General features: G+C 35.9%; 2 protein-coding genes and 2 long non-coding RNA genes across 10 annotated transcripts; all 4 read right to left on the bottom strand.

Moving 5' to 3' along the window:
• Positions 1 to 2,710: 2,710 nt before the first annotated feature.
• Positions 2,711 to 10,953, bottom strand: LOC117627502 (WD repeat-containing protein 75). Of its 3 annotated transcripts, XM_034359622.1 has the most exons (16): positions 10,748 to 10,953; positions 10,484 to 10,657; positions 10,188 to 10,373; positions 9,551 to 9,959; positions 9,281 to 9,399; positions 9,114 to 9,191; positions 8,203 to 8,343; positions 7,561 to 7,605; positions 7,284 to 7,450; positions 6,997 to 7,075; positions 6,831 to 6,916; positions 6,029 to 6,158; positions 5,443 to 5,575; positions 5,031 to 5,197; positions 4,170 to 4,368; positions 2,711 to 3,360 (listed from the first exon to the last, which is right to left on the bottom strand). In XM_034359622.1, exons 1-16 carry the CDS (start codon positions 10,865 to 10,867, stop codon positions 3,155 to 3,157), a joined length of 2,439 nt encoding a protein of 812 aa, XP_034215513.1. In that variant the 5' UTR covers positions 10,868 to 10,953; the 3' UTR covers positions 2,711 to 3,154. The 3 variants fall into 3 exon arrangements, with proteins under 3 accessions (XP_034215513.1, XP_034215520.1, XP_034215526.1); XM_034359629.1 differs by lacking the exons at positions 6,831 to 6,916; positions 6,997 to 7,075; XM_034359635.1 differs by lacking the exons at positions 6,831 to 6,916; positions 6,997 to 7,075; positions 7,284 to 7,450; positions 7,561 to 7,605; positions 9,114 to 9,191 and having other exon boundaries at positions 9,240 to 9,399.
• An 862-nt stretch (positions 10,954 to 11,815) lies between these two features.
• Positions 11,816 to 13,047, bottom strand: LOC117627488. 2 transcript variants are annotated; one of them, XM_034359612.1, is made up of 3 exons: positions 12,588 to 13,047; positions 12,358 to 12,479; positions 11,816 to 12,257 (listed from the first exon to the last, which is right to left on the bottom strand). In XM_034359612.1, the coding sequence occupies exons 1-3, from the start codon at positions 12,719 to 12,721 to the stop codon at positions 12,208 to 12,210; spliced, it is 306 nt and encodes a 101-aa protein (XP_034215503.1). In that variant the 5' UTR covers positions 12,722 to 13,047; the 3' UTR covers positions 11,816 to 12,207. The 2 variants fall into 2 exon arrangements, with proteins under 2 accessions (XP_034215503.1, XP_034215498.1); XM_034359607.1 differs by having other exon boundaries at positions 11,816 to 12,250.
• Positions 13,048 to 13,531: 484 nt separating this feature from the next.
• LOC117627480 lies at positions 13,532 to 16,090 on the bottom strand. 3 transcript variants are annotated; one of them, XR_004585778.1, is made up of 5 exons: positions 15,977 to 16,090; positions 14,752 to 14,874; positions 14,450 to 14,614; positions 14,173 to 14,246; positions 13,532 to 13,974 (listed from the first exon to the last, which is right to left on the bottom strand). It is a non-coding gene; the product is annotated as an uncharacterized LOC117627480 (long non-coding RNA). The 3 variants fall into 3 exon arrangements; XR_004585777.1 differs by having other exon boundaries at positions 14,173 to 14,614; XR_004585776.1 differs by having other exon boundaries at positions 13,532 to 14,614.
• Positions 16,091 to 16,194: 104 nt separating this feature from the next.
• LOC117627469 lies at positions 16,195 to 18,765 on the bottom strand. Of its 2 annotated transcripts, none has more exons than XR_004585775.1 (3): positions 18,638 to 18,765; positions 17,625 to 17,738; positions 16,195 to 16,743 (listed from the first exon to the last, which is right to left on the bottom strand). It is a non-coding gene; the product is annotated as an uncharacterized LOC117627469 (long non-coding RNA). The 2 variants fall into 2 exon arrangements; XR_004585774.1 differs by having other exon boundaries at positions 16,195 to 16,728.
• Between the last annotated feature and the right edge of the window lie 3,768 nt (positions 18,766 to 22,533).

The following is a 22,533-nucleotide window of genomic DNA, read 5'->3' as shown; positions in this document are numbered from 1 at the left end:
TAGTAATAATCTGTATAATACAATAGGAGTGAGACAAGGAGAGCTTTCATGAGAGCAGCTGGCAAAGAGTTAAGTCTTCCTTCCTGTCATAGAATATGGACAATATTATTGAGAGCTGAAATGATCATAAGTATTTAAGAAACACAAGGAATTATAATTTCCGTTGTATTTTTTCCCTGGTTTTTTGTGATTATTGAGTAATGATTTATACTGGATTATATCAACTATTAATCTGCTTGCTGTCATGACAGAAGGCATGTATGGTTCGAGCCGTACCCAAAAGGTCCAGTAAAGCTGTCACTGATGGAACCCAAGGAAGGCAATTTTTTATATATTTTTTTTTTCTTTCTCATAATTTTGTATGCCAGCAAATCATCTTTTAAATAATTGTGTTGCTACATTATTTTCTTGCAGCTCCATTGCCAACGTCAATCATTGAATGACACTTTATAATGATTACAATTAATTGATGCTTGGTTAGTTTTGGTCACACTAATTTTCTCATGAAGTGTAGTATGATAAGTATGGTTATATGATATAACTTGTCTTTATATTATAACATATTTATAAGTTATACTATTCGATTGTACTTCAGTACTATTCTATAATTTCTCGAGACGACTTTGGGGTTGATCATTAAAATGCTGAAAATAATAACAATTAAGAATCGACTTTCCTTTTATGTTCATTTTGGATATGTATGTGTCAATGTAAGCTAATCATAGCCACCCAGGTGACAAAAGCATCCCACCAAAAATAGAATTAGGGTTAATATATAAAACAGGTGGCCCAGCCCAGGAGCAGTTATATATGCTTTGGAACATATATATATATATATATATATAAAAGAAAAACATAGTCATTAGAGGCAGATATTTTATATACTAGATTTATAGGACACGATCCACCGGATAATGTATGTATATGCATTGGAATGAATTCATTTCAAAGGAATTTAAGAAAGCTAGCTATTTCGAAATAAATAATAAATAATAAAGTGTGGATTTACATGCAAACAGTGGCAGTTGATATTTAAAAAAAAAAAAAAAAGGTAGCAGAAAATGGACGGTGCATGTATGCTCAGAATACCATTATTTTGAGGCCACATATTATGTGCAGTGTGTTAGGTGAACAGTAACCATCCACAGCCACAGCCACAGCCACACAGAGAGAGAGAGAGAGAGAGAGAGAGAGAGAGAATCTGTATAGGATTTGTGGGTTGAAGAAGGGTTGATCATATAATATTTTTGTTTTAAAAAAAATGTTTCTTGAAGTTGTGATTAGTGGGTTGAAAGTTGGTAAACTTAAAAAGACTTGGGGAATAATAGGGTAGTGCAACGACAATAACTATAATGCACTAAAACAGTGGTGCCCTGGAGCTTTTAGGAGAAAACTATGGTGCACAAATTTAGAGTTGTTGATCAGTGCCCTAATTTAATTAAACTATTATTGGAGAGAGTTTTCGTGGCATGACAAAGCTTGCTAATGACGTTTAAAAAAAATATATTAATACGTATTATTATTATATTAGTTAATGTCCACTCTTATTAGCTTAATTAGTTGTTTTTTTGAGAGCATATTAGTGTAGTGATAGTTTAACAAACTTAAATGGATTCACTAGATTGTCTCAGTTTTGATATTAGATTATTCCGTTATTATAATGGCCATTTGTGGCTTGTTTGTATTGGTCTTTTGTGGCTAATGACTTATTTAACTGAATTATGAATGCAATCCCAGAATTTCTCAACAACAAAAAAAGAAGTTTCAACAAGGATCCTATAGATAAGAGAGAGGGCTTGCTTGCTAGTCTAGATGTTCATTACCAACTTTCTATGTACATTCGTATTTGACTGGCTAAATAGATTTATGGGAGCTATAAAATGGCATATATTCTCCTATGTAATATTTTATATTATTGGTGACTAATATTCTCTTATTAGACTCTATTTTACCAGACAAATATTCATGTTGATAAACTGTATATCTAAACGTTCAGAAATCAACGTAATGATGGTATAAATTTGTATTATAACTTAATTTTATCAAGAGAACGTTTCTTCTTGTATGAATTTCATGTATGCATGAAGTTATCTGTAAGATTATGTACCTAATCTACAAAATAAACAATGTTTTAAAGTAGAACAGTGTGGGGTTAAATATTAAGGCATATAGCACTCTACGATTTTAAAACTACTAGTGAGACAAACCACTATTAGAATCTGGACATTGGTCTCAAATGCAACAAAAAGCACTGTTTTGGTTCATATACCGCATGCGCAACACCAAGCTATAGGGGGTTACAGACGTTGCTTGCCATTGCTTTTCAACAGCATTCTGCTATGTGCATTCATATGAATTTACGCGTGGATCATAATGCATAAACAATGAAGGAGAGTAATTAACTAGTACCGGGTACCAATCTACAGTACTTGGTATACTACGGATATTTTATCGATGTTTCCACGTAACTATCAAGTACGAACAAAATATCGAATAAAAATCCACCATATACCAAGTACTGTATAGCAGCACCCGGTTTCAAACAATCTTTTCCCAAACAATGAATTGTGACTTCTTGCTTCCAGTCTACTAGAATAGATCCAACTTTCTACGGGCCAACCATGCTACATGAGAGATGCTAATTATAGTATAAAACACCAACTTCGCAAATTGACTTCAAAATACAATGAAGCTAGCCTTAGTATGATTCAGACAAAGGTTCAAAGTACCGTTCAATAAAGCACACAAAAGAATTTAAGATACAAACTCATCAAAATTTACAAAATTTTCTGTAGAAATATAGGATTACAAAATTGTGCTGTAATCATCCACTTTAAATTACAAAATTTCTGAAGACAACGGAAATTCAATTGGATATGAATTCCGTGCTTCTCATACGGCCTTGTACTTCGGTCAACGATTCAAAATAACTCAAGATCATAACCCTAGCCGAGGCTACTAAATTTGCAAGTTCTAAGTTCCTTAGATTTGACTTGGCGTTGGAATCATTTATATCGCATTCAGTTTTGCCTTCTGCCCCAATGCCACCAAATATATGTCACACCCCAGCATTAGCTTTGTTGATCAACCAGGCATCTAAACCTTCCTCACACTTTTGCCTGATCTAGATTGCCAGTCGAGGGCAACAAACACGTTATTCTACGGTGGCAGTCCTCTTTTCTAGCAGTGATTCCATAAATTCTGAACACAGTTTGGTGAGGGGCGGAAGATTATGCGATGACCCACTAAATAGTGTCTCCCAAGGCCTCTGTGATGGGGCAGATGGGGCCAAGAAGGCCTGATCTCTCTTTAAATCAAACCGTGGTAGCTCCCCATAGATAGATGCATATCCAAATTGCCCTGCTAAATGAAAAATTAAATTAGTATCAAAATAAAATACTGTAATATAGGTACACACTGGTACAAACTCAAATATCATTCATCATTATGAGGTCCTCGAACACAACAGCTGCATTAGTTATAACTTCTTCAGCTGGCTTAATTTCCCAAGCAACTCAAATTATGGTGCTAATTCTTCAGTTGGAAAGCATATATAGTATGTATGTAGCTCAACTGACATAAGACAGACCACTGAACCAATTCCTCTCACAAAAGCTTACGTATCAGCATATAATCAACTTTTTCTAACCTAAACCCTAATTTATGATACATATATTAACGTATGTATGTATGCAAACTCTATCTGTACATGGGGACAAAAAGTTAACTCATGACTATACGTTAACTTTTCATTCCAAACTGAGCTTGAAACTCATGGCGACTATAGGCATCTCACTTCCTACTAGAAAATCTCCTTGAATATTTAGACCTAAGTCAAAACAACATACACATTCATATTCTTCTGAACACAAGTAGCATACGCGGTTTTTTTTATTATAATGATAATGCACCACAACAAAAGATCTAATTCTAGTCTCATTTTTAATCTGAGAAATTATATATACTACGCTATGTTAAATGGCACAGGACAAAATACAGTGATACGAAAACTTTACAAAAAGTTGGATACAGAATCATCAATAAAATAACATATACTATATTGTATGCATGTTTAAAAAAAAAAAACAATTATACATCGATTCCTTGTTCAAGCGTCATGTTCATCTTTAATCAATCACACACAAAACTAATGCACAGTGAAGCTCTACCTGTTTCATCAAGGGCAACATGACTCTCCCGCTTGGTTAGACTGAGTTCATTTGTTTCATTGCCATATGGGTCAAACATGACGTACTCATGGTCACCATTCATGTACACAAGTAAAGTTTGTGGTGGTTTCCCATCTAAAATATTATATTGGAAGGAATGCTGGTTCCCGTTCAGAAAAGCAAGGCCCCCACCCTTAGCCTGAGATATAAGCACAGAGGATTAGAATACAATTCATTCTTTTCTAATACCATGAAGTAAGTGCAATTACAACACAGAAAAACATCACGAATTCACGCCTGTGGAATTCGGATTAAAGAAAATAATTGTGTAGATTTGTGTGACTTGAAAGAGTTGGACCTTTCCAACAAAGTGACAGGAGAAAATGCAACCACACTTAATATCAGAGAGGAACCAACCTCCCGTCTAAAATAAATTAATAAACCAATAAATAAGGCACACAAATGTGCACAGACCAGAAATCAAGCAGTTGAGTTATTTTCTCTTGAATTCTAAGTTTTTCCTTGTTTTGGTTTTCTTCTCTTCAGTTTTTTCTTTCTGTTGGGTGGGGATTTATGGATTCATGCATCTGAAAACACATTTCAACATGCATGTCCTTGTCCATATCAGCCCTCAGATTCTGCATGGCACTGCTGTGCCCACCGAATTATAGATTTATATCTTTGTTCATAGAAAAACAAATAAATCAGTTAAGTCTTAATGTTAATGAAGGTTAAAGGCAAAATAACACCGCATCATTTCTTATATTTTTTGTTAAATGGATTCTAAGTGTAAAAAGAAAATGGGGAAGCATATACCAGAATGGCTCTCAACAAAAGGAAGAGATTTTAAGCACAGCATACCTTCCTTACAGACCACATGGCCAACGGAACAGGATCTGTTGCATTGAATAATAAGATTACCCCATCTTTCCCTATGAGAGAAGGTTCATTAGAGCCCATACAAGCAGATGATTTGGGAAGAAGGGCAAGAACTGCAAACGATGATGAATCTGGCGCACAGGTAACATCTGAAAAATGCACAAATAGCAGAATTTCAAATCAAAGTGGGATGCCAGTGACATGACTGTCATGATCAGTAAAGGAACATTCAACTCAATGCCAGTGGAATAAAGAATGGGACACAATGTTGTCAGCGTCATTCTGAGCTCTTTGGGAGTTATAAAAATACGCCTAGCTGGTTTAACCATTACAAAGTTCATGTGATTAGGAAAACCTCAAGGAAAAGAAATAAAAACACACGAGAGATGCAAACCTTCTATGTGAAGCTTGTACGACCAAGATTCAGATAGTTTTGACATGCTCCACACCGATAGCTGTGGTTTTGAACCTTGGGAGACAGACACAAGATACTCTGATTTCCCAGCAAAAGACAGGGTCACAATTGGCTGAAAAAATGAAGACAGCTACATGAGAGAGAGAGAGAGAGAGAGAGAGAGAGAGAGAGAGAGAGAAGCAATTCATGAATACTGAACGCGATCCGTTGAATGGTTTTTCTATATCTTCTACCAACATTGTAGCTTGAACCAGCATAAAGCATAAACATGATGTGGTAAACATGACAACAAATAGCATATTCTAAAGATACTCTCCATTTAAGGCCTTTTAAGACCACCCTAGCAAAAATTTACTAAATAAATAAAGACAACCATGCTCAATTTGGAGCAGTATGGAGGTCTGAAATTCTTCCATAAATGAAAGATCAAGTCCCAAATGAAAAGATTGGAAATAGACAGGCCATGACTGGTACTTTTTCATGCACTAAGAAAATGATTCACACAAAATAATATATGTTTCTGAAAAAGCATAATCCAAAGGCAATTGGGATCTGAAAAATTCACCATCTGCGCCTCTCCAATCACAGCCACAAGTGCATTGTTGTCAGGGTCCCATAGTGTAATCAAAGTTTCAGCTGCAACAGCAAGAACAGAACCATCAGCAGAAAATGCAGCAGCTGTCATTGGCTTCTTCCTGCAAGGGAAATCATTGTTCATAATACTGAGAGTTTTCAAATAAATTCATGTGTGATGAAGACAACCAAGAACCAAGAGTTTTGAAAACGAGGTTATTTTATATGTGCTGGAAACATCTGATCTGTGATTATTCTATTTTCTTTTACCACTGTATTATATCCCCAGCCATTTTTTTGCATGAAGTATATCCACACATGAGGTGTCAACCTTTTTTTCTAATAAGAAACAAAATTTCGTTGAAGGAAAATGAAACAGTTTAAAACAGATGACAAGGTGTACACTGGTCTATAAGACCTGAATCCTGGCAAGTAATCTCCAAGAAATAAAAAGACACAAAGAACAGTACTCTAAGACACCTACAGCATCAAAAGCTTTATTGAACAAAGGCCCAAGACCAAGAAATCCACACCGCAGAATTCACATAGCTTCTATGACTAACCGATATTCAGTTACAACATCAACATTGAGATCTGAGCAACAGCCAAAATAAATTTTGTTCATTAAACACATAATAGAATTTTAATAATTCATTCATAACTTTTGACTATTCATGAATTAATCATCTCTTAATAGTTGGTAAATTAAAAAAAAAGAGAGTAAATGTAGGATATTCAGACTGCCTCGACAAGAAAGTTTTGTCTTCCAAGATGGGGGGGGCGGCAGGGCATACTTGTATGAACCTACAGCATGACACATCCAACCAGAATGTTGCAGTGCCTCATGTTTCTGCTGAATCTCATCACTGCAAACCCAAATCTGAAACCGTGACATACATTTGTAAATTTCAAAAACAAACAGAATCCTCAACAAAAAATATACAAATCAATCAAAATTACCTTGAAATCCCCACCATATGATGAACTGACAACCATACGACGGGTAGGATGGAAAGCCAGAGAAGAAATTCCAGCATCCCTATACAATAAATGAATATTCACCTTCACAACTTTGAAGCATATAAGAGATTGTAAATTAAGAAGATACAAATTTTCCTCATGCTTAATAAGTTTAGTAGCAATTGACAGTCTATCAGAAGCAGGGCACTCAATGAATATCACAACTGAAGAAAAATATCAAATTCTGCCGACTACACTTTTCTAGGTAGAATCAGTCAGGTCCAAACCTGTGAGGTTCGTAAACAATGGTGGACATGGTGAAATTTTTGTTCTGTGACCCTGATGCCCAAAACTTAAGACAAACAAGACCACCTAATCCCTCCTCAGGCAGCTTAACTTCAACAGTGCTCATCATAGAGCCATCTCCAGATAGACACACCAAAGTCACTATTACCTGTGACCAAAATATCCCAAGATACGGTCAAATTAGTGATAAGATGTTTTAGTAGAATGTAAATAAATGAGATGGTGCTCTCAAGCTATAGAGTAAAATGAGCAACTTACTCTGATTTCATCACCTGGTTGATGGTTTCTCTCACAGACTTGAACCTGCGAAATGCCCAATCCAAAATAACTTAACTCACATATAATCACTTATAAACAATAGAGCAATCTCTCTCTCTCTCTCTCTCTCTCTCTCTGTGTATATATATTACATATACACACATACATATACTTTATGTATGGAAATAAATTTGATGCACATGAACAGGAGAAGGAGCAAGTAAATGATGCATCCAACTGGAAGATCCTCTAGTGGCCCAAAACTAACAACAACAAAGCAATATCAACCTTTTTAATTTACAAGACTAAAACAACACAGACCCCCCAAAAGTATATTTATTCAATTGAGAAAATATATTATGTCAAGAGGAATATTTCAATTTAAAACCAATTTACTCTTCCCAACATGTACATACAACCACAACCACAACCACAAACATATTTATCAACACAATAATTTCACAAAGCTAGCAGCTTTGGCTAGTACTTGCACCTAGGAATTTATGTTGTGGGTATTTATTTACCAATGAACAAACTCCCTTACAAGGACAATTAAAAAACCCAGAAAGCAATAAAAAGTTCTCTGTAGCAAATTCAACAATTATCCATTGAAACATCAAATAAACAACAAAACATCTTCACCTCAGAAACTTCACGGTCATCAAATAAGCTGTAGAATTGGATGCGATAATTCTCTGTACGCAAGGCAACCAACCCAGCAGTGTGATCAAAGGCAAACCTGTTGCATATTCCTTCATATATCTCTGGAACTGAATAAGGAAGCTGAAAAGTAAACAGTTCTAATTAGAAGCTTTGACATTAGTTTTTTCCTCACATAAATATGCTGGAACTAACTTCACAGGCAGATTCACAAAAGGTGAACGAATCCATCAAAACATTCAGCAGCTATCCTGGCACATTCATAAAAAAGGTAGCTTAAGCACCGGCTCAGTCTCTCACACATGCACACATAAGCATTCAACCTGAATGCAGGGTTAGACATTTAAGGCTCATCTCAAGGCAAGGCAGTTATAGAATGTCTCATCCCACTATTATTAAAAATTTCATCATGCACATACATCCTGGTATATCCCTGAAAACATACAGCAGCAATGCTGGTAAATTCATACGAAATGTAGTTTAAGCATCAGCTCATTTAATCTCACAAATGCACACATTAACATTCAAGCTGGATGAGCAATTTTAGCCTCATCTCAAGGCAAAGCCGTTCTAGAATGTCTCCATTGTAGAAACTCCATATTCATCCCAGAAAAGGTATGGTGCAGACTTTTTGATGTCCTTTTTATCACACTTGCCTCACAAACAAAGGACCAGTTGACTCTAGCCTGCTCATCAACATGCACCATACCTGTAGCCAGGTCCTAATGATGTGCACTGTGAATAGTGTACCCTACTAATCTGTGTTTCTTACGAAAACATAATGTTTTTACTAATAACTGCTACCTCAATCTGCTAAACGTTTATAATAAGTCAATAACACACAAAAGTATGGCCTTGAGAGACACAAACCAGAATTTCCAATTGAAACAAACCTTGATCCCTGAAATAGACTTCACGATTTCCATTAAGGGCATTTTTAGTATATGAATTTGATTATCTGCACAAGATATCTAAAAACCATATATCAGTGAAACCAGTAGAATTCATTAGTTCCTCACCACAGAGAATGCACGAATATGTTAATTGAAAATCTTCTTACAGAAGAAAGTGAAGGATCTGAAGAATCAGTCAAATATAGAAGCGGAGATCCAATTCTGGGCAAGAATTTCTTTTTCCCTGTGTCTAGCTGCCAGACCACAAGAACACCTTCCACTCCGCCTGGATACCACAGAAGTGTCAAATATAGGACACTTACAAATTAAGAAATTCAGACAAAGAAATGAGGGGCGGGGAGGGAGAGATATGATGAGGAAAGGGAAAGACATATTCCAGGTCCATTTTCACCTGCAATTGCTCAAAATCCACATACCTGAATATAAATAGGCTCCGTCAGAAGAGAAAGAAAGGACACTTATTCCAGCAGGATGCCAATGCCATGTGGTGCAAGAATCAGCATCATCATCTCCCCTAACTCCAGGTCTTTCTTCCTCATTATTCATTGATGTTCCATTTTCTAGTTTGCCACCATCAGAAAACGTACGATTACCAAACCCTCTCCAGGTTAGAATTCTCCCACTTACATCACCTGCGGCAACAATTGTCTTGGTCGGATGAAATGCAAGAACCGTCAAGTTTCTTGTATGATGCAATGTAATCTTCTTTGAGACTAAGAGTTTAGAATCTATAGCAGGGACTCTCCATATATGAATCTTCCGCTTGTTCCGGATGCCAAAGAATTTTCCCGAGGGACTGACAGTTATAACCTCTGGTTCTCGAGTCTACCAAATTGAGTAATAATATCAATATCAAATAGGGTATAAATACATCAGCAGACAATATATAACAATACATGATAACAGATAGCTATCAACCAATACGAAAAAGGACTAAACAAATAAAGTCATAGAGCTTTGTAATGAATAATATCATAGCACTTCCTTTTTGTTTCCTTCATATACGCAATAAAAAAAACCTAGAAGCAAATAATTTGTATTTGATTCTTGCACCTCTGCGAAAACACCGCCACCCAAACGAGATTCAGTCAAATCACACTTCCGAATTTGCCCACGCAAAGCCTTCGGTGCATTTGCTTGCACTTGGGTATTCTCAACAGACAAGTAAGCGAAAACATGAACCGGCAACGCACTTTCTTGCATTCCTTTCTCTGGTTGGCCCAAAAAGGACGGAATAACCTTAAAATCAAAACCAAACAACGCTACCCATGAACATTCACTCGGTTCCCAAACAGAAAATAAAATAATAACAATAAAAAAAATAAAAAAAAGCAACCATAAATAAATACCATAGAGAAAATAGGCATTTTAATATCAATGGTCTTCATCAACTCAGCGACTGCAAAGTCCCAATAGCGAAGGGTGCCGTCGAGGGAGGCAGTCCAGCAAAAGCTTAGAGCTTTGTTTCCGGGAACTACTATGACGGAGGTGACCAAGGCATCGTGAGCCTCCAAGGACGCTATCTAAATTAAACACATAAAACCAAATATTATCAGAACAGGGCGGGTATGGGAGCGTAAATTGAGGAGGAAGAGGAGGGTAGAACTGGAAACCTGTAAACCGGTGGAGGTGCTAAAGATGGAGACGACGGTGCCTGTGCAGACGAGGAGGCGCTTGGCGTCGGTGGAGAAGGCCGGAGGTGCTGACACGTAGCTCTTGCCGCCCCCAATCATCTCTCTGTGCAACTGCTTTGAGTTAGAGATTCAGAGAGTTGAGCAGCCTCCTTTTGGTGTTTTGGAGGGTTTTTGTTTTAGGGGTTTAAGACTTTGGCTACTGAGAATTCTTGTACATTTTTTAACGAAGAAGCCGTCGAGGGTACCTTCAGGCTTTTTTTCTTTTTTTTAATATTTTTTTTTCCTTACTTTAGGGCCCACGCTAAGGCCCAATTAAACAAGGAAACCACATAAGAATGGGTTTGGCCCCATCACAATTCTTTGAGAAATTTTCACCAAGCAGTTTTTACTCTTCCCATCAAAGAAAGAAAAATCAATGGAAGCTCGCCCGTTCCGTTGCTTAGATTTATTGGCTTTGTGATATAATTAAGGGTTAATAGGTCTTGAGTTCGAGGACTAGCACCGATCAGATCAACGTATTACCAGAAAAATCAATGTCGGGAAACACAAATGGGGAAATCAAGAGAGCTAGGAAAATGGTCCATTAGGGGCAATTGCCCCTACTAGCTATTGGTGATTTATAGTTGGGAAAAAAATAAAACAGCACAAAATAACTGTTTGAAAAAAGGGAAAAAAAGGAAAAAAAGGATAATTTGAGTACAGAGTAGTTGATAGGTCCAAGTTAAAGGGAAATATTTTGGATGGATATGAAATTATGATCCAAAAAATTTCAACTTTGGCACGCCCAAATCATATATGACATCCGAAAGTTCCAAAATATGAAAGTTTCAAAACGAAACCGAATTACATGGGAATGAATCAATGGAAGGAAAGAGTTGGCCAGTCTCTTATATAAGCAGTTGTAACAACACCTGCAAATATAGATTAAAGAATAAAACTATATATTCTCTTTATAAAAAAAACTATATATTTGAACTGCATATACTGATCATCACATCACATCTGTCACCCTAGATAAAATGATATTAAGAGGTAATGCTATTCTATAAACACAATTGAAGAAGAAAATGGCATTTCATTGATTAGTTATCGTATTTACAGTCACATACTTATATACAATCAAGTGATCCTTTAACTAGCCCAACATAATTATTGCTCATCAATACCTAATCCTCTTAATTTTAACTGTAAATACAATTGAAAATAAATTTAAAACTATATCCACAGTGCTCTTCTGTTATTATGCTTCCTTCCGATATCCTTCTCTTCTAGTGAGCCGGCAGACTTGCTTCCTTCTGCTGCTGGCAGCTTCCCCTCAGAAATGCTACTGCATGTATGGTTAGATGAAGCGAAATTGATTTTGTGCAAATATATCCTTCGACTCGTAGCATGTTCCACCTCATCTGGATGATTATGAAGGATAAGTATCATTCAACTTTTTAATGGCAGGGAGTTGCCAAGCCCAAAGGTGATTGCTTATGTCTGTAGCCTAGAAAAAAGAAACAGAACAAGAACAAGAGATCTAATGAGACTCGCGGATAAAAAAAAAAGGGAGTAAGTCTAGGTGGAGAGAGCATCAATAATCATACCTGCATGGTAAGAAATTAAGACTAGGGCATTTCTCTTTTGTAAGCTTCCACCATGTTTTTGCAGGATTTGATTGTTCATGAATTTTGGGATAGATTTTGACAACCGAATTCTTACTTGCAAGCTAAATAATTAAAAACATTGAGTAAAACAAGGATCCTTTAAAGTACAATGTTATAAATTCAAGAGAGTTGGTAGATAAATGAAAATTGAATGATAAGCAAATACATACCTAGGCTCTGGTAAATCATTGATTCGATGTTCTGGAAAATGGAAAGGCAAGCGCTTCAATATGAGCATCATTGTCCTCTTCATCTTGGCCTTCAGCCGCCTCACAAAATTCACCATTTTCTCTCTGTATTTCATATTGAACCCTAAAACCTAATCGGTAATCAGACGAATAGAAAGGACTGGTTTGGTTACATGATACACTGTCTCAGAGTCTTTATCAGGTGATCTTTATGGATGAGAAATTTAGGGTTCAAGGGACCCTCAAATAAGAGATGAATAGAAGGGAGAGATTTTTTAGAGAACTGTACATTCAAGGAAATCTTCATTCTCAGAAGGCAGGCCCAATTCCTGATGGCTGGAAGTTGAAGAGTGAAGTCCAAAAGGACGGATCTAAAACCTCGTGCAACTGGTATCCAGTAACTGGTCAACACTTTTTCACCTATGTACCAGATATTAGGAACAGTGACCTGATAAATAAACACATTAAAAAGTTAGAATATTCTGAAAATTAAATTAGAGATATAAACCTAGCTACAAAAATCAGAGGTGTAAACACTGAAACAGAAAATGTTCTCTAGCAACCAGAGCATTAAAAGTACTTCAAGGATTTAAAGCTGACATTAATTATATGACATCTAGAGCTCAAGTTTGATAATGAGCTCAAACCCTCAGAGTTATTGAGTTAGAAAATTCAGATTTATTTCATCACAACCTGAGCTTTAATTGAACTAAACCTTTATATTTGCAAACAAAACCAATTTGATATAACTTGTATTCAAAATATTCGAAATAAATACAAAAGACTAATTTTCTTTTTAAAATTAAATAATATATATATAAAAGCCTACCGATAAAAGGTGACATTTTGGAAGCAGAAAATCAATAAAAAAATTAAAAATAGTTGGGTCTATTCAAGATCGACCCAAGCAAGATGTACCCCAAGAAAGATACTTCTAGCATATTAAAAGCATCAGGACGCTACAAAAAATAGACTCAATTGGGACTGTTTTTGGGAATCAGATATATAGGCAGTCCAATTAACCACAGTTGGCATCAGCATTAGATTTTTCTTCTCCGAATCCTAAGAAAGCTTCTGTGCTCAGAGGCTAAGGTTTCATAAAACAGAAACAGGACTTCAAACATACATATGAGAGTAAATTATGATAAGTTGGAACCATGCTAAAAAAATAGGGTAACTAACAATGATCATGAAGCCTAAAGAGGGTATATTTACTGAGGTATACCTCTCTGGTAAATCAAGGATTCGATGTTTTCCAACCTTAGCTAGGTCAGGCTCAGTAACGGCTCCATCATCCTCCTCATCTTGGCTTTCGCACGGCTCACAAACTTTTACCATTTGCTCTCCCTATTTCTGTCTCAGTGGAACCCTAAAATTTAATCAGTAATGAGAGGACCAAAGAGGAGGGGAGAAGTTTGTGCACATTTCTGAGTCTCAATATGGTCAGTTTTATAGATCAAAAGGAGGGTTGTAAAACAATTGGCTCATTTGAAATCAGGGACTGATATTAGGGTTCTGAAATCAGATATGGGATGTTATCTGCAGATTTGGTAAGTAATGTTGTTACCTTAAAAAGAATAAAGAGAGGTTGCCAGGTGCAGGGTATGCTTCATTTCAAATTGGCAAGTAAATCTGTAAAATCTGGAAATCGAATTTCAGGCAGCGGTAAGTAAATTCTGCAAAAAACGATGTTATAAACATAATCTTGGTCTTGTAATCTTGTTTTAGGACATTAGAGCATCTCCAATGGGCTCTCTAAATGACATCAATCCATGCAAGGAAGATATTATCGATGACTGGTTACGGGAAGGATAGAAGTTTTTTCTTTTTTCAGTTTCCAATACCTGATAAAAAATATTGACCTCAATTCATGAAATGGCCATAAAATCACATGACAGATTTCAAAGCAAGTTCTGCAGAGGCATTCGAAGGGGAAGACATGAACCCACAAATCATTCTAATGGCCATACATTAACACCAGTTAACGAGCACCAACCATATATTAACACCTGCAAGACATTCCAATAAGCATATATTAACACCTGCAAGACATTCCAATAAGCATATATTATATATACCAACAAAAGAAACCATTCGGTTGGCAAAATTCCACTTTATAAACTGGAAGGAACATCCATGCACTTACATAAATGTATAAGCACATTGCATCATCCTTGTTCGTACTTGGTTTTGGACAACTTACATTACCAATTGCTTGCAAAACAAACCCAATGCATAAACTCGACTTTTGCTATGCAGCCTCCTCCAACTAAAATGAAAAACAATCATCCAATAAAAATGAAGGTTAAAATTCTCAAATAGTTCAGTGTACAGATGATGAGTAATTTAGTAATGATCAATTCCATGATGCAATATTTTCTTGTACCAAACAGAGCTCTACAACTTAGAGTTCCATAAAAACTACGTAGGATTTTCTCAGAGGGAAAAAAAACAGTTCTCCTGTTGATACTCTTCACCCAAGTGCTCTGAGTTGCAAGAGGTCCAAAACGTATACAGTTCCAAAAGGAATTCTGTGCTAAACCTATTATCATAACTATCACCATCAAGAAACATAACGAGAATAATGCTCAACAAATTGCACAATTGACAAAAACCATAATAATCACATTGGGAAGAGACTACTTCTCCAACTTAGTTTGTATAAAATACCAGCATGAGATCAATAAATCAATCAATTATCCAAAGCTTAATGTATCTCTACACGAGACTTCCACATAGTTCTCGACAAAAGATGGCTAGTGACACAAATACACATGCTGTGTGAAGCAGATTCAAGTGATATTGATCAATACCTTAAGGGACAAAATTAAATACCCCTTCGTGCATGCATTTATGAAAATAAAACAACAATTCGAGCTTATATGAACATAATTGATCGTTTTCCATGCGGGAGGTATATTGAAATGCTGCAACAAAAAAGGTATTTTAATTACAACAGCCATTGAACATCATTAGATTCATTTTCTGTTGATACTAAAACAAGACTATTGCCAAAAACACACAAGACTGTTGCCAAGCCTGTCTCGTAAAGAATAAAAGCTGCAAAGAAACACCAAACCCTAGTGACTCATCATTCAATAAAAAACAGACTTCGGTACAAAGCCTAAGGTACCTATTCTTAGAGGCACACAGTACGTACCATGCCTAAATTGGCACTAAGCTTAAATTTTGTCTCCTTTTTTTTATATAAAGAATTTCATGCTTTGAAAGCAAATAGGGATTGGAAGTGAACCGAAAGCTGGAGAGAGTCCACTGGTTCAGATTAAGACAATAATTTGTAGGCGCCACAACTTTAAATACTTTGGATGAATACACACCAAAAAGAAGTAAAGTTGATGTAATATACTTACAAGGAGGGAGGCTTTCTATGTATGTGTTAAGTCCGCCGGATAAGTGTTGAAACAGATCTTCATTCGTCAAATTTGTCCCAAGTTTGGACTGTTCTGAAAGGAAGGATAACTGGCAAATGGTACACAGAGAGATCTTATGAGAGGGAAAATGCACTGTGATTGTTGCAGGAAAAAAAAGAACAAAGAAAAAGAGAAAGAGAAAGAATCAACAATCTGCATGAAGAAGAAAGGCCTTCATTGATTTATCATCAAATTTACAATCACATAATTATATAAACCAAGAGAGCCTTGAAGATCAACAGATTTATATCTCGTCAATAACAAATCCTTTTAAACAAGTATCATTACAATTGGATCTCGTTTACAACTTTATCAACAATGCCCTCCAGTTGAGATGTTTGCTTCTCCTCAAGTGAGTTGGCAGGCAACGCCCTTAGCCCTAGTTAGGAAATGTGAACAAGTGCAAATGGATGGCAGGGAGACACGAACGCTACCATACTAAGCCCAGGACAATAGTCACAGATAAAAATGGGAATGCTTGCCTTTAGGATTTGCATATATGAAGGGGACTTGATTTGCTGCGAGATAATATATCATTGGACTCCAACCACGTTCTACCTAAAATTAAGGGTATGGTTCTACATGACCCATTAGTAAGGCCATTATGTTCTCTGCCAATAGGTCTATCGAGTCAGCCAATGCAGTTGCACTGGCTTCACAGCTTCTTCTCCTAGCTTGCTTATCATCAGCTCCTGCAATCAATATGACTGAAATCAAATTAAAATACAAAATACTCTATATACCGAAACATGAAATGTAGTCCGACGATATAGAGCTGTATTTATATGATGGCCTTTTTATCTAGAGTAGTTGATAGGTCCAAGTTGGAATATCTCCATTCCCCTGTTGATTCTCTTAAACCAGGCACTGAGTTGCAAGAGTTGCAAGAGGTATAAAGTTCCAAAAGGAATTCTGTGCTACAACTACCATCATAAGTATCACCATCTAGATGTAGAAATACAATGAGAATGATTGGTCGAGTATTACCATCACATTGAGAAGCTTTACTTAATCCAATTTTACTTGTACAAAATATGAGCATTATCAAAAAAATTATACATGAATGAATTTTCCAAAGCTTAATGTGTCCCTACATGAGCCTTCCATACAATATTCAGTACAAGATGACTAGCGACACAATTGCACACATTTGTTAAGCAGATTCATATATATAACTCATGTTGATCAATAAATTTAAAGAACCCAAACCTCAAGGGAGAATATTAAATAACTCTTATTGTTTGCATTCATGAAAAAGGAAATACAACCTGTGCTAATACGAAATAATTGATGCATTTTCACGTGGAAGGTATTTTAAAATGCTACAACAAAAAAGGCATTTTAATAACAAGAAGCATGGAATGCTGCTAAATTCCGTTTTCTGTTGAGATTAAAACAAGAGGTGGGAATATTAATTTATTAACTATTAATTCTTAGACGCGTACAGAGAACGTACTATGGCTAAATTGACACTAAGCACACTTATAAAGCAAGTAGGAAGCCTTGGAAATGAACTTAGACTTTGAGAGATCATCCATTTGGTTCAGAGATTAAGGCACACAAATAAAAAGAAGCCATATATACTTACAAGGAAGGAGGCTTTCTGCATATATTAAGTCCACAAGAGAAGGCTTTCTACAAGTCCACAAGAGAAAGTTTTTCAAACAGATCTTTGATCAAGTTCGTCCCAAATTGGTCTACTCTGCGAGAAAGGAAAAAGGTGAAATGTAAATAAGGAAATCTTATAAGCATGTTCCCTCTCTTCAATTGTTGCAAAAAAGAAGATGTACAATGTGCATGAAGAAAAATGGCCTTTCATATCTATTATCAGATTTACAATCACATAATTATATACAACCAAGCGAGCCTTGAAGAGCTGAACAGATTTAGAGCTCATCAATAAGTAAACCTCTCAACTAACTATAAATACATGAATCGTGTTTACAACTACATCAACAATGCCCTCCTGCTAAGATTTTATATCTTCAAGTCAGCTGGCAGACTCCCTTCCTTCTTCCTTCTTCAGCCCGTATTATTAGGAAATGTGGGAACATGTGGATTTGGAGGCATCTTTCCTGTGTTTCAAGAACTGTCCCATTAATGCCTTGTTGCCTTTGAAAGTTTAGGGTTAGAAGGACCCTCAAACAGAGAGGAAGTAGAAAGGAGATATTTCTGAGAGCATTGTTGAAGGAAAGAATCATTCTCAAATATGGCAGATAAGCATTCGGAAGCCCCAATTCCTGATGGCTGGTTTCTGAAAAATCTCTGCTGAGATTGAAGGCTGTCTCCAAAAAATGGCTTTTGTTGATTCAAGACAACCACATTTCCCAACATATGGACCAAGCCACCCTTTTCGACTCTTTGCGAAAACAAATGAGATGTACTTCATATTAATATCTACAGCTGAATTTATATGAAACCTAGAACTTATAAAATTTATTTTTCATATGAACCATATATTCTAAGAGGGGATGTTAATTCTCACAGTTTGAGTCGGAAAATTAAGATCAAATTTATCTCAACCTGAACCCTAATGAGCTAAAACATTTTGTAAGTTCAGGGGAATTGGTGGATAAATGAAAATAAGATAAGGAAATATACCTCTTCCGTTAGATCATCGATTCGATAATTTTGAACTCTCGCTAGGTCAGGCTTTCCAATACCAGCACCATCATCGTCTTCATCTTCGCATTCAGAAGCCTCACAAATTTTCACCACTCTCTCTCTCTCTCTCTTTGTATCACGGTTTTTTCCTAATTTTATTTTTAAAAATAGTATAGCCGTGCGGCTTAACTACTTTTGACACGTGGGGCCTCGGCGCCTAGGCGCTAGAAGGATTTATTAAATATATAAATAGTATAGCCAGGCGGCTCTTTTAGTATAGCCGAGCGGCTATAATTGCCATATGTTTCTGAAAATAATACAACATAGGACAGCCGCACGGCTATACGCGGTCGCAAATGCCTGCTCCACTTGCTATAAAAAGAAGAATATTAGAAACTTTGGCCAAATATAGACTAAAATCAAATACATAATGTAGATTATTAAGGAGGGGAACTTGTAACAGAAGCTTTCTGAGTTCATAATATCAGCATTTGTCTACAACCACAACACACAAACAAGATAAATGCAACGGATCTCCAGAACTGTTAAGGAAAAACTAACAAGGCAAAACCTTTGAGGGTGAATTAGGGTTCAAGAGAGTTGAGTTTCATAAACAAACATAAAATTACTAATGAATTTCCAAGTTCCAATTGAAAACCAAATCACACAACCTTACTACTAGTAATAAGTTTAGCTCTGCAGACCCATGGGTTTATGTATAGGCGCTAAATAAGAGTGTGGAGATGATCCTAAATCACTCTCTCTCATCCAACTAAGACTTAGGCTGACCATTTTGAAAATGCTACTCAGGCTGGGACTTCACTTTTGCAGCAAGCCGCACTTGAATTAGTTTTTCGCTTGCAATAGCCTCCCGTACCTTGCTTTGAACTGAATTGCAAAGATCATGAAAATAGCTGCTCAGTTAGAACACCCACCTACATACATCAATTACCATATTAGATTGAAAAGACCAAGGCAAAGAGGAAATCTGTTTTAGCCCTCAGGAACTTTCAAGTTACAAGAAAGAATCCTTCTGCATTGTTGCTTTCTTACTCCATATTTGGTAAAATAGATCTAACACCAACATCTTCTCTCATCCAGTTTAAGACTTGTAACTTAAAAGTTCCTGACGGCTAAAACAGATTTCCTCTTGCCTTAATCTTTCAATCCTGTATCCTGAACTGCACTTCCACATTCAATCAATTGTACAATTAGGTGACTACTATAGTATGAGGATTGGTGCTATATTGGCTGATCTGACTGCTGCGGCCACCATGGGAACAAGTGATCAACCTTCCTTTCTTCATCTAGTGTTTTTGGTTTGAAGCTAGTATAGCCGCACGGCTATACAATAAAATAAATAAAAAATTCAGAAAAAAGCACCATCTTTGTTGCATTAGTTTATACTCTAGAGATATTAATTTCCTAGTTTCAACATATCCAAAGTAGATATTAATCGGTCACTATGTAATAATTTAATATATATTATTTTTATTCAATAATATGTGAGAATTTTTTGTATAATACGTGAATTTTGTGTGTCTTATTAAAAATTTTATAAAAAATACATGTATTAAACATGAGAAATACTTACGTAGATTTACAATATGAGTATTGTACGTTTACTTTTTAAAAAGAATAATGCTACTCATATCAGATTTGTATACCACATCTTTATACCATCTTATGTGGCAGCTGAAGTGGACAACCACATCAATTAAAATGATTTAATATTTTCTTTTCTTTTATGATTTATTCAAATATTTGTTTTTCAAATTGTCTAAATTAAAATACACTTCATTGATTTAATTGATATGGCATATAATATGGACATACCACATCATGTGGTATAGAAATGTAGGATAAAAATGTGCTAAGTGTAGCATTACTCGTTTAAAAAATGGAGATTCACTATTATACCCAATATGGGGGTCCAAATTATAAAAAGACCTTATATGAAATGGACTTTAGAAACACACCCAAAACTCATTTACAACATAACAAAAAAGTTTTTAACTTCTTGTAAATTACAAAACTGCCATCAATTTCTTAAAACAAGCCCAACCCCAAAATCTCATAAAAATACCCAAAACACTCAATAGGGCATCAAAGTAATTTAATAATCAATATTAAATTCAATAAGGTCAGCTATCATTTTTTGGGTTTGTTTATAGAAATTCGATTGTGTAGGGTTTATTTATAATATTAGTGCTAGAAATGAGTATATCACTAAATATCTCTTTTAAAAAATGTGAATTTTACTGAGTCTTTAAGACATGTACAAAACATGGATGTATTATTGAAAAATACGAACATACGTGTATATTAGAGTATTAAAACGAGGACAATAAAGACTCGAGTAATGGCCTGTGGATAATGTTATAAACTACTCTTATTGATAAATGAAAATCAGAGAAAAAATTTAAAAGAAAAAAAGGATCCCACTATATATATATATATTAATTTTTTTTTTAAAAAATAGAATATCTAACGATGTAGCCGAACGGCTATACGTTACGAATACAATATAATGACTACGAGATAGAATGGATCTCCTTGAATTCATTCGAACACGACCATCTTCTAGCCCCTCTCTCTCGTTCAGATAACCGGCGACCTCTCTTCTTCAATCCTCATCTCTCTCTCTCTTGCTCATAGCACCATCGTCATCTCGTCCCTGACCTTTGGAGATTCCAAAATGGCTTTTTAAAATTTTTTTTTTTCTAGGTGCAAGCGCCTGCCTAGACCGCCTAGTGACCGCCTAGCCCGCCTAGCGCCCGCCTAGGCAATTTATTCAGTAATATTAACAATATGAGAGAGTGTGTTCAACGATTTAACTTGTAAAGAAGATTTCCGAACAACAACAAATAACCCAGAGAAGTTTCATGGAGTTATCACAATGGTGGCTCTTGGCCAGGTAAGTCTAATGGAGATGGTGTTATCACAATGTGCTATTTGCATTAGCTCTTTGTCTTTTCTGTTCTTTTTGTTCATGTCTTGTTTTGATTTATCTCTATTACGTGCTATGTTTATTCATTTTAGCACCTCTAGTAGTCATTTTCACCATTAAAGTATAAAGGTTTTTGCTTAAATATCGGTGGCTCAAGGCTGTTTTGTTAGTTTCCGTTGATATGTAAATCTTTCGGATAATGTCCCCTGTGTCTATTTGCTCGATATTACAATTTGCAGTTCTATTTTTCTACTTGAAGACTAGTGCTAGTTCTATTTGACTGAGACCTTTCAATTACATTTCATGAACATTAGTACCCACTTTATGTGAGTAGGCTAGTTATTGTTTTTATTTAGTAAACTAGGCTACAAGCACTACTTACCTGACATAGTATCTTTTATTTTAAACATCTTTATTTGCTGATTGTAACCACTTTTCCAATCGAAATCTTCGGGTATATCAATGTTGTGGGATACATTTCTGAATGTAATTTGGGAAAGCGTGCCAAATGGTTGTGCTATTCATGATATTTTGATGCTTGTTCACAGAATTCTGACTTATGTGTTTGTTCTAAAACAATTGGTTAATGTTGTTGCATCTGTCTTGTAGCACTGCTGTGGTTGCTTACTACAGCATGTATCAGGACGGGGAGGCCTCAGACTGCTAAGAGAGCAATTGAACAGGTGGAGCAACGGCTCTCAAAAGAAGGGTGGCCAGAATACTATGACGGCAAGGCAGGGAGATATGTCAGGAAGCAAGCGAGGAAGTACAAGACCTGGAGCATCTCAGGATATCTGGTAGCTAAACTGATGATCGAGAACCCAGCCAATCTTTCACTAATCCCTCTTGAAGAGGACAAGAAGATAGCCAAGCCAAGGCTCACCCGCTCCGCTTCCTTTTGAGTCAAACCAGTGGCAGCAGCATACATGATGCATTACAGGTA

This window comes from Prunus dulcis, chromosome 1 (assembly GCF_902201215.1).
Source record: "Prunus dulcis chromosome 1, ALMONDv2, whole genome shotgun sequence".
NCBI classification, from domain to species: domain Eukaryota; kingdom Viridiplantae; phylum Streptophyta; class Magnoliopsida; order Rosales; family Rosaceae; genus Prunus; species Prunus dulcis.
Note: the sequence above shows the minus strand (reverse complement) of the source record. Positions and strands in the feature narration are given on the sequence as shown.

Bases quoted from the DNA above. Each gene is read 5' to 3' on its own strand.
- LOC117627502 (XM_034359622.1), bottom strand. From the start codon at position 10,867: ATGATTGGGGGCGGCAAGAGCTACGTGTCAGCACCTCCGGCCTTCTCC. The intron at 5,198-5,442 runs GTTTGCATCTCT...TGCATTTTTCAG, and splicing joins GTACAAGCTTCACATAGAAG to ATGTTACCTGTGCGCCAGAT. The intron at 4,369-5,030 runs GTATGCTGTGCT...CTTATATCTCAG, and splicing joins CCATGTGGTCTGTAAGGAAG to GCTAAGGGTGGGGGCCTTGC.
- LOC117627488 (XM_034359607.1), bottom strand. From the start codon at position 12,721: ATGAAATACAGAGAGAAAATGGTGAATTTTGTGAGGCGGCTGAAGGCC. The intron at 12,480-12,587 runs GTATGTATTTGC...TTAATTATTTAG, and splicing joins AATGATTTACCAGAGCCTAG to CTTGCAAGTAAGAATTCGGT. The intron at 12,251-12,357 runs GTATGATTATTG...TCTAGGCTACAG, and splicing joins CTTAATTTCTTACCATGCAG to ACATAAGCAATCACCTTTGG.